Source organism: Apis dorsata, unplaced genomic scaffold, assembly GCF_000469605.1.
Source record: "Apis dorsata unplaced genomic scaffold, Apis dorsata 1.3 scaffold_98, whole genome shotgun sequence".
In the NCBI taxonomy this organism is placed as follows: domain Eukaryota; kingdom Metazoa; phylum Arthropoda; class Insecta; order Hymenoptera; family Apidae; genus Apis; species Apis dorsata.
The window spans coordinates 727680-741836 of NW_006263396.1; the positions used below are offsets into that span (position 1 = coordinate 727680).

The following is a 14157-nucleotide window of genomic DNA, read 5'->3' on the forward strand; positions in this document are numbered from 1 at the left end:
CTAACGTTTTAATTAAAAAAACAAAGAAAAATCAATTTTTAAAATGAATACGTATTTGTACGTATTTCACTATTCTTTTATATCCTTTTATATTGGCAATTTTTCTCAAATTAAACTCAAATTCTCCTCCTTATCTTCAAATTCTCCAAATTCTTCAATCATGTTCTGTATTCGACAAACAAATTATTCATTAGAGGATAAATTTCCAATTATTTTGAGCAGTTTCATTGTCGTTTTTTTATTTACAGCTAACAACAAAATTTTATCAAATGCGATTCTTTCCTTTAGCCTTTTTATCCTTGCTCGAATATCGATCCTCCGTTGTCCTCGTTTTTAAATTATATTTTCCCTAACCAAAGAAAAGATATATGGAAACTACCGCCACGAATCAAATACTTGAAAAGCCGAGGTAATCAAACAAACGACAAGCAAGAACTGCAGTGCACTACGAAATCTCCAACACCATTGAACATGGACCATAAATTAGAGGATAAAAATTATCACGAATTTTGCTCGTCCCCAAAGCGAACCGAAACTGACCAAGATGATAAAGTAGTATCTCCAAGCAACGATGCAACTCTTGTTCCACACTGTTCCGAGATAAGCTGCGAATTAGACGTAAAAGTGGAAAATTCGGTATGCTCCTCTCCTAGCTCGAACGTAAACATTTATTCGGACTCGTACACGTTCGCCGCGTGTACCGCGAATGTGCCGCGAAATGGCGACTCCCCCCCCCAAGTGTCTTCGTCTGAAGGTGTGGACGACGAACCGGTCGGTAAGCAATCCGCAACGAAATCTACGCAAACGAAAATAACCAATATGAGGCGAAACTCGAACGACTCTTATTTCAAACAGTCGAATCTTTGCTTCTCTAAAATAAAGAATGCCGTGATCACGAAAAAAATTGTAAAAAATTCCAACGAGAGCACGTTCACGATATGCGGGGAGGTGAGCGATATGAAGCATTATCCATGCCCGAAGAAAAATTGTAATAAATACTCGTTCAAGAAAAAACAGAATAGCTTTACCCAATGGAACGATCAAAAAACGAGCGAACAAGATATTCCTCCGGTCAAAACTCAACTTAAAGAGATGAAGGATAGTTTGTCCGGTACGAACAACAAGACTATGTATACATGCCAGAATATTTTGCCCATAAAAGATTCAGATTCGTCGCCTTCTTTGGTTTCATTGGATTTGGAAGTGAATATTTCGAACATTTCCACCAACATCGAAGATTGTTCGGAACGTCGGAAACCAAGGACCTATGTAATACGCCAAATAAGTCAAAAAAGTAACGAAAGTAATTGGCTTAATGATTTGGAAAGGATTACTTATGCGGGGCCATCTTCCGATTTGAGCCTTTCTTGCTGTAGTTTCAAGAATCACAATGTTCATTTTGATTAAAAAGGATATCTAATCACACGCTTTTTATATTCATTTCTATCTATACAGGGAAATTTAATAATTTCTTCTAATTTTATCATATCATATATATATATATATATTATTTTAATTTATTCGATAATGATACGAATGATAAAGTTCGATCGATTTTAATTCCAAGTAAAAAAGATCACATTTATTATTAAAAAAATGCAATAGAAAGAATGTGCAATACTGTTACAATTCTTTATACTTTCAAATCATTACAATAATATTAAAACTTTTTTTTTTTTTTTTTTTTTCTTTTTTGGACATTAAAAAAAAAAAAGTTTTAATTTTTTTGAAATGTTTTGAAAGAAAAAAGAATTGAAAAAGATTTGACCATTTTTTTTTTTGCTTTTTTTAAAAAAAAGCAAAAAAAAAAATGGTCAAATCTTTTTCAATTCTTTTTTCTTTCAAAACATTTCAAAAAAATTAAAACTTTTTTTTTTTTTTTTTTTTTCATTATTGCACATTGAATAAACGATCGTCATTACACGTATCAATGTATCAAAGATGAAATCGGACCACATATACTGTTCCCTCTCTTTTACATAATTTGAGAATTTTTTTTGGCAACAGCAAGTCATCGAATTCGCGGCGGGGTACGGTCGTGAAAAATAATTTTCCATGCCGCCACGAACGTCTTAAACACCCCTTCGTTAGAATTGTTCTTCTTGAAATTGTGCACCGAATAACGATTATAAAGTCCCCAGATGCTGTTCATTAATTTACTGTTATATTTTAACGGCGTAAGTTCCCAACCTGTGAAAAAAAAAATGAATTATTTATCAAAATTCACAAAATTTTTACTTGTTAAATTCATAGTTTTATACATATTTTTAACTACATTATTTTCACATAATTTTGAATTTTTATCATCGAGTTTGTTGAACGAAGTCATATTTTATATTCGTTTTAAATTATTTAACGAGGCAAACAAAGTTAAACTTATCGAATATTTTATATTATAGATATTAAATAAGCGGTAAAAATAGCTATTTTTTTTTCATAATTCAAAAATTTATTTAAATAGTCTTTTAGAAAAATAAACAAACAAACGTAGCAAAAATATTTAACTGGAATGGATACTAGAAATACACGATATTTCTTATATATATATATATATACATTATTATTTATTTTAATGTCAATATATGATATGATCTAAAAATATTCGCGAAGCGACATTCCAGTATATTCTAAAAACAGGATACGTCATCGATAAGTCTGATAAGTACCTTCCAATGGGGGTCTCATGTTGAACGTATTTTCTTTACACGATTTTTCTTTCTTCTCCATCCGTGATATCATAGCATTGCGTTCTCGATTGCGACGGACTTTGCACGCCGCAAACGCGCCTTGCGGAATAGATGCCATTCTCTTACAATCTGCAATAAAAAACGAAAAGGCAATATTTCAAGTTTAAATCGATTTCTGGAATAAAAAAAAAATAATAAAATGTTGATCGCTTTTAAAAATAATTTACATACATATGTATAAAACGTCTAAAAGATTTAATATTAAAAACAAACCTTCGCAAGTTTCAAAGAGCAGTTTTGCCAATTTTCTTTTAACGTTTATCACCGTTGCTCTTTCCTCGCAAATCCTAATTTTGGGATTATGCTGATTTTTCCACCACGATTTTCGATTTTGTTTTAATATTACAAACTTCATACAGCCGCGACGAACACTCTTCAAATCAATCATCGACCGATCGATAAAAATGAAAAAAAGATATTTTAAAAAGTAAAAAACTAAAGTGCTTTCCTTTTTTTTTTTTTTTTTTTTTATCTTACAGATTCTTATTGTCACAGACGAGCCAAAAGATTTATATAAAATTTATATAAAAAAAAAAATTAATAATAAAAGTAGCGAAAGGAAGAAAGCAGCTCGACTCTGTCACTTCGTTAGGAATCAACGTCGTAATAACATGGGAGTAATAATTTCGTTTCGATTTATGAACTTGTTTTGCAAACAAGTGGGGAGAGATAGATTGGACGAGAAACAAAATAGGAAAAGAAAATTTACGTCTTTGTAATGAGATATCGGCTGCCTTTCGAGATTTTTAATGATCTCGACCACCACGATTCTTTTATCTCTGAAGACCTCTCGGATTTAAAATGCGTAAGTACTCCAATCGCGTGACCTATATATATATATATGTATCATATATATGTGTATGAAATAACGCAATAATTCTTGTACTTTACAATCTTGAATTTTATTATAATTTTGAATTTATTTTCATTTTATTTTTCGAACAATGCAAAGGAAAATATTACTTTCATCTAATAAGATGATGGATATTTTTATTTAATAAAAAGAAAAAAAAAATTGTATAAAAATAGCATCATATTAGACATATAAATATTTTATTCGATATAAATGGAAAATTATGAAACATTTTTTATATTTAAGTAAAATTATGATAATTTAATATAAAAGTGTAATAAAAATTTATAGCATTTCGATAATATATATATATATTTGAAAATTTATATTATATATTCCATACCGATACGTATATTAATATTTCTCATAATCATGCCTCCAAACAGGTTTTCTTTTTTCAATAAAACTATTGATTCCTTCTTGAGCATCTTTCATTTTTAAATTATTAATCATTTTTTTGGTTCCTAAAAAATATGCAGTCGATATATCAAGTTCCAATTGTTCGTACAAAAATGTTTTTCCACCATGTATAATCGATCGACTCTTCATATTTATAGCTGTAGTAATTTTTTCAATTTCTTCTTCTAAAAAATGAAATAAAATAAAATTTTATATGTATCTGTAATATTATCTTATTTAATTATTCCAATGAATTTACCAATTTTATCATGAGGCACAACTTTGCTTACAAGACCTGTTTCATACGCTTCTTTACCATTAATGCTGAAACCTGTGAAGAGCATGTACGTTGCTACTTTTTTGGACACGTTCCGAATCAAGGGAATACCTGGTGTAGAACAAAATATTCCAAAATTGGCTCTAAAAATTAATAATAAATAAATATTATTTAAATTATATTAAATGAATCAATGGTAATGTAATTATTGTAATTATTGTAATGTAATTATATATTTATATTAAAGAAAAAAAGATAAATATACCCTGGTGTAGAAAATGAACTTCTTTCGGTACAAATAGCAATGTCACATGATGTAACTAATTGACAACCAGCTGCAGTTGCTACACCATCTACAGCAGCAATTATTGGGACAGGACTTTTAGTAATTGCTTGCATCAATTGTGAGCACGTTTCAAAGATTTCCTTGTGAAGCTTCCCATTGTTATTAGTCTAAACGACGCAAGGTAATCATTTATCTGTGTGACGAACGTAAATTTTTATATTAAAAGACCCGCATTACTTTTATTTTTTAGTCCATCTACAAACCAGTTCTTTTATATTATGTCCAGCAGAAAATATTTTTTCCAATCCAGATTTAATAACTATCGTTCGAAGATTTTTATTATTTTCGTCGTGTATTATGTTCTTCCATAAAGATTTTAACATTTTTAAAGATAAAGAATTACGAGAAGGAAGATGATTCAATATCAATGTACGCACCTAATTATAAAAATGATTTAGTAAATGTATTAAAAAATGTATATATATAATTTTGTAAAAAAAAATATTTTATTTCTAATTGTAAATTTAATAGTGAATAAGAAATAGGAAATTTATTGGTACTAGCTTTGTATATGTAATATATCTTCTTACTCCATTTTCTTCTTTGACATCTAAATATTTTTCTTCTGACAATGACATTCTACTTGTAGAAAATGTTCTTGGAACATATCTTCCCACCTAAAAATATCGATATATCATTCATATAGAATTGAGGAAATTATTAATTTGAAATTATTATTTCGTATTTCCCGCCATGCCATTTGTGAAACTTTATAGATCTTGATATCAATATTACTTATATTATTATTTATATATATTTATATTTTTTTGTATATGCATATGTATAAATCGAAATATAGAATTTATTAAATTAAATTTTTTATTAATAAAATAATATATTTAAAAATATTATTTATTATAATAACAAATTATATAACCTCCATTTGTACATATGTATAATTTAATATAAAAATTTACCTGAGAATAAATAAAAATATTTCTGTCCATTAATCGTAACATTTTATAATAATTTTTTTATATTAATTTTTTTAAAGTAATAATATTAATTTTTCGTTATTTTTAAATCTTTCACAGCACAATTAATATCAATAATTGATATCAGTAATAGTAAAATACAGACACTTATGTACCAGATTGCCATAAATAAACCACGAATATAGATAATGAGAGAAAATAATAGGAGAAGGATAAAGATAGAATAAAAGTCCAGGAATTAACGCCATCTTCAGAATACCATAAATAAAATACCACACAGAAAATAATAGAAGAAAGATAGAAATAAAATAAGAATTGGCCATTATCGCCATCTTTTTAATATTAAAAAAATCTTATTAATTATCTTTTCAAAAATATTTAAGAGATGACACTAATCTTTAATTCTTATTCTATTTTAATCTATTTCTGAAAAAGTATCTTTGACATTCAAGAGATGGCAGTAAGAGTTAATTATTATATTATCTTTCTCTTTGTTCTATTATTCGCTTTCCTTATTTATATTTGTATTTCATTATTTATATTTACTCAAGAGATGGCGTAGATTTCATAATTTTTAGTTTATTTTCATCTTTTTTCCACTATTTATTTTCATTATATAAATTCATATGCTCTGAAGATAGTGCCGATTTCTGACTTAACTTTATAATATCGTTGTCCAACTTACTCATTATAAATCTTAACAGAATCTATATATATAAATTTTTATATTTCTAATTTTTTTTCTAATTTTTATATTAAATTTTATTTTAATGAAAAAATCTGAATTTTAAATTTTAATTTTTTAATTATTTCAAATTCAAATTTAGATTTAAAAAGAAAAGTTTTAAATATTTAAATTATTTTTATCTAAATATTTTCTATTTCGTTTTTTCAAATCATTATCTCAGAAAAATTATCTTCAATGTCTCTACTATGCATAATCAGAATTAAAATTATAAAAATTCCAAAAATAGAATACAATATTTGAATTCTATCAATATTAAATATTGCCGTAAATAACATATATATAAATTCAATCATTTGGATAATTATTTGAAAATTAATTCAATGAAATAATAAATACATATGAAAAAGTTTTAAAAAATAAATTAAAAGAATTTTATTTTACTTATTTTACAAATTCTATAATAAGTAAATTTATATAATAAATAGATCGATAATCATATGAAGCAGGGGGCAATGTCACATAATTTGATCAAACCTCCGAACTCTCCAACAGTAGGATAACCTGTCATCGGTTACCATAGTGATCATTGTTTCCCCTAACAACTAACATGGCGGAGGTTGAGGGTAAGTTTGCATATGTCAAACAGTCTCTGTTAGTATTTATAAAACTACGGTAGTTCGTCTAACACAAATAACGCGTCGAGAGATCCTAGTGATTGCCGCGTGAATTTTTCTCGTGCTATACTTCCGTCCAGTTCCAGTTTCACGGCCGGGACCGTTTTCTAATAATATATACGAGAACCACGCGGACGTGAAGGTGTTCAGACACATAAACGGAAAAGAGAAGAGCTAGCGATGGATCCGAATTAATATTTCTGATCTCCGATCGCATAGATCGGTTTTTTCACATGAAAAATTAAATAAGTGACAAGAGGTAAGATGATATTTTTAATTGTGCGCAAACTCGAATCGATATCTGGTGAATCGATAATCGATATGTGGTCTCGCTACAAGTACGATCGAACGTAATATATAATGGAGTATTTATGAGATGAAAAATAAATATAAAATATTTTATTTACCCATACATTTTTCGATTTATTTTGTTCAAATTGTATAAAATTGTTTAATGGATTGAATTTTATTTGATGATTTATTTATTTATTTAAATTTCAAAATAATTTTATTGACTGTTCCGTTGAAAATTAATTTTACCGCTTTTATGTACTGAGTATACTCGGTTGATAATGTAAAATACTTTACGATCATATTTATTATTATGAAAGTAATTTTTGTTTGTTATATAACTACTAATATAGCTAATAATTATAATCGTTTTTATTTACAATCAGATATACGGTATAATTACTGATGATTTATATGATATATTATTATTTAATTATTATTACATTGAATTTAACGTATTCTTTACAGTATTGATCAAATATCTGTGACGAAACGCACACACAACATCGACTCATTAAATCATTATGCTTATTCATGATCTACATCGTGGTTTATCGGTAATTATAATCTTTATCGGAAACAGAACTCGTAAAATAATATTAAAAACACGAGCTTGAATCGCGTGTCGATATTTTTTTACCTTCTACTAGGTAACAATTTTTCTTTTCGTTTAAAGACTATCGAACTATCTTTATCAACCATATATTGAATAATATATTACTATTCAATTGATTCAAAATCTTTCAAATCACAGAAAATTTTTTTTTTTTTAATAAAATTTAAACATCTCATAGTCAATTCTTATTTGGATTTTTTATTATTTTTATTTTTCTTAAACAAATCTTAAACAAAGATAAAATATATTTGCTTTACTTATTCTAACCTTCTTACGTAACTATGAAGAGAGAAAAGAATCGCAAAATATTCGAGTGTCATATAAAGTGTTGGGAAAAGGTTGGGAAACACTGGTCAAGAAATTAGATTCAAGTACTTAGTTCCCTTCATCGCGCGAGAGTTTCAATCCCATCGCTATTAAAAGGAAGAAGCGAGCGCTCCTGATGCTCTCGTAGTGACACCTAAAATAAACCTCATTTAACAAGAGAAGAGAACGAGATCGTGCGTAGACGTTGCGTACAAGAACAGCCTCGTGGCGATGGAGAGGCTCAGTCGATGTGTCTCCATGCTCTTCGATGTTGTGCTGCGTTTCGAGAAGAGGTATCGCAGGGGCGGATCTAGGATCCCCCTACGATCACTGCTCATCAAAAGAGCGACCTGTCGGCTTGGAAAAAGTAGTAGAATCCGGACAATTTCGTGAACCAGGTGAGATTCGTGCGTGGAAAACTGGAAAAATATATACTTTCCGCTTTCTTGCGATCATTTTTTTCGTCTCGCTCATTTCTGATCCGTTTCTTCTCCTGGTTAACAATACCGTATATTTAATTCTTTCACGTTTACTTAATATTTCCTTTCTTGTAGAGAAAGTTAGATATTTCTACCAAGATTTTTAAGAGCGTCTTTTAAGAGCATCTTGATAATTTGATAATTATTATAAAAATTTCAATACTGATAATATCAGTGAAAAATAATACACAGACGAATCGAATTCTGAAATTATTGTATTCGCAATTTTTAAAGTTTGGTCAAATACAAGAAAGGTATTAATCGGAATGCTTTAATTAATATTTTTTTCACGCTCGATCGATTTCTTCGTAACGTACACTTCTCCTTGACTCGTGTTTACATACCAGAAAAATAATCCACTCCTGGAAATTATGCACTCTTATAAATAATGCAGAATTCATTAGAGATTCTTAAGAAATTATAATTATTTTCTTTGCTTTATTGTAACACATTTTCTCGAAGAATATTCCGTACGATAAATGTTCGAATAATGTTATCGTATTTCGTATCATAATTCTTGCGGAATTAAATCCAAAACCTTTTTTCTTCGATCCTTCGAATTCTTTCGATCGAATTCGTCCCTGAATGAAATTGTCCTTCGAAATCTTTCAAACGGCGAATTATTCAAACTTTTCCTCGAGTCGAGAAAACTCAAAGCCTTATAAATCCACAGTTACGTTACACCCCCTCAAACTCACCTTGGAAACTCGCACTATCGCGAGGCGAGGTATATATAAGAAAAAAGCGCGTTGGACGCCGCATAAGGAGTGCAAAAGGCATCCGTCGTTGGCGATAAATAACGGCGGCATCGGCATACGACGGATTACGAATCCGGGCGTGAAGGTGACATTTCGAGGAAAAAGAAGGCAAGAGTGTAACGCGTGAGCAACGTTCAGTGGTCGTGGTGGCAAGTGGTCGGGAAAGCGAGGACGGAAGGGAACGGTCGTGAGAGTAGGAACAACAATATCGGGCGCACGATGTTCAAAACACGAGCGTGTATAGCTCGCTGTTAATGTGTACACTCGTTGCGCCAAAGAAGGAAGCTTGCTCGGGCCGTGGGCGGGCAATTCTCGCGGGGGCGACACCTCGTCCTCATCCACCACCTCCTCCTCCTCATCTTCATCGCGGTGGACGCGTCGCCGTGTTAAGTGGAATTGTGCAGGTGGCCGCAAAACAAACCGATCGATCGCTTATCGATTACGAAAATATATTCACTCGCGCTCGATCCCGATCTCCATGCGCCTTCATTCCTTATCCCGCGTGACACGGCGATAGGCACGAGAGAAATTAGCTACCGTTGGCGCGATAAGAGGTTCTCGGTTTAAAATCAAAATAACGACGCGTTGTCGGTTGCGTCTCGTTGCTCGAGAGAAGAATAAAAATATATATTTCGAGGAGTTTGGTGAATCGATTTTTGATTTTTCTCGCGATATCAGCGATTTTTTCGATGATCGGAAAAGATGGAAAGTTAATAATCGTGTATAAAGGATATAATCTCTCGACGCGTTGAAACGCGCTTGATCGAATTTTCTCTTCGTTCCCCGCAGTCTGAGTCAGAAATATTATGGATGGAAGGAGGGATTGTTCTCTCGCCACGCAGCGGAATACGCATCGATGATATCGGTTCACCGATGTCGAGTGCCGCGTTTCGTTCGTTCTGACTCACTCTGCTCCGTATACGGGCGCATTTCGTGTGGATGTCGAACAGGGGGATCGCAGCAGCCGACTAATTCTTGGTAAATGGACACAGATGTGCCGCCCATCCTTCTCCCGTGCGCGATATGCGCACGGACATTTATGCCTCAGTCGTTGGAGAAGCACGCGAGGATCTGCGAGCGGTCGGCGAACAAGAAGAGGAAACCATTCGACTCGGCCAAACAGAGGATCCAAGGCACCGAGCTGGCCGAATTCTTGCCCAGGCAAGAGAAGAAGCGACGATCGCCGGAAGAGAGATCCTCCAAGTCTTGGAAGCAGACGCACGATGATTTTCTACGGGCCATTCGCGCGGCTCGCAACGAAATCGTAAGTGTTTTTAAATTAATCCCTGAACGAGTTCGTTTGTTAGAACAAATTCTCTGTGAAAAAAATTTATTATCGAAAAATGAAGTAAGAAATGGTAGATCATAACTAATCGTGGATGGAATATGTAAATAGGGGATGTAAATTGGGAAACGATTGCGCGATATTGGATCGAAATGAAAGAAGGTGAATAGAGAGGCAGCAAGAGGTGAGAATTACAGGCAGAGCGCAGATTAACCCAGATGCATCGCGAATGATGCAAGTGCATTCGTGCGTGCGATGACTTCTCTTTGCAACACCATTTTCTTAACAACTTGCTTCTTTCACTCTTTCAAATTCTCTTTATTATATTATACGTATCATACATCATCATTTAATGTATTTGATAAAATCTCTCTCTGAGATAAGAACTTATATATAAACAACTCTCGATTTCAATTTCTTCAACATCAAGTTTTTAATTTTTTTGTATCTTTTAGGTGGACTTATATGAACTTTGATCGATTCATAATTTTAATTTCTTCAACATCTCGTTCTTTTAATTTTTTCCTTTTTGTAGGTGGACTTATATGAACAACTTCGATCGATTCACGATTTCCTTTGTTCCTTTAACATCCTGTTTTTTAATTTTTTTCCTTTTGTATCTTTTAGGTGAATTTATATGAACTTTGACAGATTTATAATTTTAATTTCTTTAACATCAACGTTTTTTAATTTTTTCCTCTTGTATCTTTAGATAGACTTACATGAATTTCCACCGATTCACGATTTGAATATCTTCAACATTTTTTAATTTTTTTTCTTACAGTATCATCTACTATATCTGATAAAATCTTTTTATCCCTCTTTCTCTCTTTTTCTCTCTGATAACTTATATATAAACAACTCTTGACCGATTTCAATTTCTTCAACATAAAATTTTTAATTTTTTTTCTCTTGTATCTTTTAGAACTTATATGAACAACTTTAACTAATTCACAATTTTAATTCTTTCAACATCAATATTTTTTTTCCTTTTGTATCTTTTAAGTGAACTTATGTGAGCAACTTCAATCGATTTCAATTTTTTCAACATCAAAATTTCTTAATTTTTCTTTCCCTTTTATATTTTTTAAATAGACTTATATGAACAACTTTGACCGATTCGCGATTTCAATTCCTTCAACATCAACGTTTTTTAATTTTTTTTCCTCTTGTATTTTTAGATAAACTTACATGAACAACTTCAATCGATTCACGATTTCAATTCCTTCAACATCAACGTTTTTTAATTTTTTTTCCTCCTGTATTTTTACATAAACTTACTTGAACAACTTCAATCGATTCACGATTTCAATTCCTTCAACATCAACGTTTTTTAATTTTTTTTCCTCCTGTATTTTTACATAAACTTACTTGAACAACTTCAATCGATTCACGATTTCAATTCCTTCAACATCAACGTTTTTTAATTTTTTTTCCTCCTGTATTTTTACATAAACTTACTTGAACAACTTCAATCGATTCACGATTTCAATTCCTTCAACATCAACGTTTTTTAATTTTTTTTCCTCCTGTATTTTTACATAAACTTACTTGAACAACTTCAATCGATTCACGATTTCAATTCCTTCAACATCAACGTTTTTTAATTTTTTTTCCTCCTGTATTTTTACATAAACTTACTTGAACAACTTCAATCGATTCACGATTTCAATTCCTTCAACATCAACGTTTTTTAATTTTTTTTCCTCTTGTATTTTTAGATAAACTTACATGAACAACTTCAATCGATTCACGATTTCAATTCCTTCAACATCAACGTTTTAAAATTTTTTTTGCACGTTTCAGGTGGACTCGACCATGCAAAAGCAATGCAGCACGACGATCACATCGAGCGCGCCAACGCGGGCCAACGAGCAGGGTATGTGTCCCACGTGCAATCGTCACTTCGGCGTCAAGGCGTACGACAGGCACGTGGCCTGGTGCAAGGAGAGGATCGCCCGGGTGCCGGTCAGCCCAGCGACGAACATCGCCAAGGAACGGCTCGAAGCGCGGATGAAGTATCGGGCCCCGGCCGTGAAGAGTCGTCGGCAAGCGACCCGCGAGAAATATTCGCCGGGCTCGGCGATCACTCTCAGCGCTGGGAACAAGATGTCCCCGGGCTTGGTCCCGAACAAAGCCAAGGAGAGCGCCTCTGCACCCTCATGCAACAACAAGAGCAACAACGATAGCCCCGTTAAACAGAAAACCACTCTCGTGTAAGTTGCAACAGAATAGGGGAAAAAAATCAAAATAGCCAAAAAATAATAACAGGTGCCATAGGAAGACGCATAATTTCTAGAAGAAATTATTACAAATTTCGTCTCGAGACACCGAAATTTAAAATTAATTAATTAAAAAGAAAAATCGAAACCTTTTTTCATTAACACTCGTATTCCAATTTTTTTTTTCTTTCTCCTTTCCACAGCAGACGTTCCAATCCGATGAAGGAGTCCACTTCGACAATCCCCCCGATGAAGTCTCGATTGCCGGATCGTACGAATAGGTAAGCCGATCATCGACCGCCTTACCCATCCTACAACCGATACCGATACAAAGGAAAATAGTAATAGCTTGGCGGCGGTTAGTTTAAAACGCGTTTAGTAGCGTGCATGAGGAGAAGGAACAGGGACAAGGTTGTTTTTTTATAGAGATATTTACGCCTAAAAAAAAAAAAAAAATAGAAAGAAATGCCTGATGACCTTCTCCTGATGTCAAGGCGCACATCCTTGATCCCGTTTCCTGATCCTCAGGCAACTCGAAGACGATGCCGGACCGTCCACTTTTCGTCCTGCTCCCTCCGTTAAAAGAATCTCCCACCTCCCAGTCCCACCTTTAAAAGCGCATAAGAGAGAAAGTTTCGACGAGTGGAACAGCAACAATAACAATAACACTACCACCGTCCCCCCCCAATCGCCAAGATCGTGTAACAAGAGACGAGAAGTGACGAGAAAGTCGCACGTTAAAGCGAGGCAGGACGGTGAGCAAATGACGACCAGCGGTCAAAAAACAATGAAGCAGGAGGAGAGGCATCAACAACAAGCGTTACACTCGGCTAGGTCGTTGAAAATGAACATCGTCTCGGCGAGAAGTCAAGGAAATCCCAAAGTGAACGATGTCTCGATCAACGACGACATCGTGGGCATCACTGTGAAACCTTGCAACATATACGGGAGCAATAATCAATTGACCACTTGGAAACAGATCGCTGAAACGGATCAGACCAAGATTCTGATGAGCAGGCGGTGCGCCGAGGATCTTCTCCTCCCCCCCACGGGAGACGAGAAACGAGCGACGAGAGCGGAGAACGTTGGACAATTCTTGAACGACAACGGCGAGGACGAGGACGCGTCGAAGGAGAGGGAGGACGGGGCGAGGAAATTGAGCTCGAGAAGCGAGAGCATGAATTGGTCGTCGACCACGACAACGTTGAATCAAACGTACTCGTTCAGAGAGGCAGGGTCCAGGGTATGCGACGACCGGCCGACGGCGAGGAGCAGAAGGTG

The 14157-nt window shown here is 33.1% G+C and overlaps 4 protein-coding genes across 4 annotated transcripts in view; 2 read left to right on the forward strand and 2 right to left on the reverse strand.

Annotated features, from left to right (window-relative positions):
* Nucleotides 1–1425, forward strand: part of LOC102679942 — a 1893-nt gene extending 468 nt beyond the window's left edge. Inside the window, exon 2 of the mRNA XM_031508712.1 lies at nt 289–1425. Within this exon, the coding sequence (XP_031364572.1) occupies nt 289–1407 (1119 nt within the window). The 3' untranslated portion in view covers nt 1408–1425. The remainder of the gene's footprint in view (nt 1–288) is intronic.
* A 464-nt stretch (nt 1426–1889) lies between these two features.
* On the reverse strand, nt 1890–3240 carry LOC102680164. The gene is made up of 3 exons (XM_006612037.2): nt 2961–3240; nt 2667–2816; nt 1890–2190 (listed from the first exon to the last, which is right to left on the reverse strand). Exons 1-3 carry the CDS (start codon nt 3133–3135, stop codon nt 2012–2014), a joined length of 504 nt encoding a protein of 167 aa, XP_006612100.1. The 5' UTR covers nt 3136–3240; the 3' UTR covers nt 1890–2011.
* A 674-nt stretch (nt 3241–3914) lies between these two features.
* LOC102680286 (enoyl-CoA hydratase domain-containing protein 3, mitochondrial) lies at nt 3915–5743 on the reverse strand. The gene is made up of 6 exons (XM_006612038.2): nt 5540–5743; nt 5153–5239; nt 4826–4999; nt 4542–4729; nt 4259–4419; nt 3915–4184 (listed from the first exon to the last, which is right to left on the reverse strand). Exons 1-6 carry the CDS (start codon nt 5579–5581, stop codon nt 3955–3957), a joined length of 882 nt encoding a protein of 293 aa, XP_006612101.1. The 5' UTR covers nt 5582–5743; the 3' UTR covers nt 3915–3954.
* A 2329-nt stretch (nt 5744–8072) lies between these two features.
* Nucleotides 8073–14157, forward strand: part of LOC102680424 — a 12783-nt gene continuing 6698 nt past the window's right edge. The window contains exons 1-5 of the mRNA XM_031508729.1: nt 8073–8530; nt 10362–10633; nt 12461–12870; nt 13080–13157; nt 13405–14154. Of these exons, the coding sequence (XP_031364589.1) occupies nt 8401–8530; nt 10362–10633; nt 12461–12870; nt 13080–13157; nt 13405–14154 (1640 nt within the window). The 5' untranslated portion in view covers nt 8073–8400. The remainder of the gene's footprint in view (nt 8531–10361; nt 10634–12460; nt 12871–13079; nt 13158–13404; nt 14155–14157) is intronic.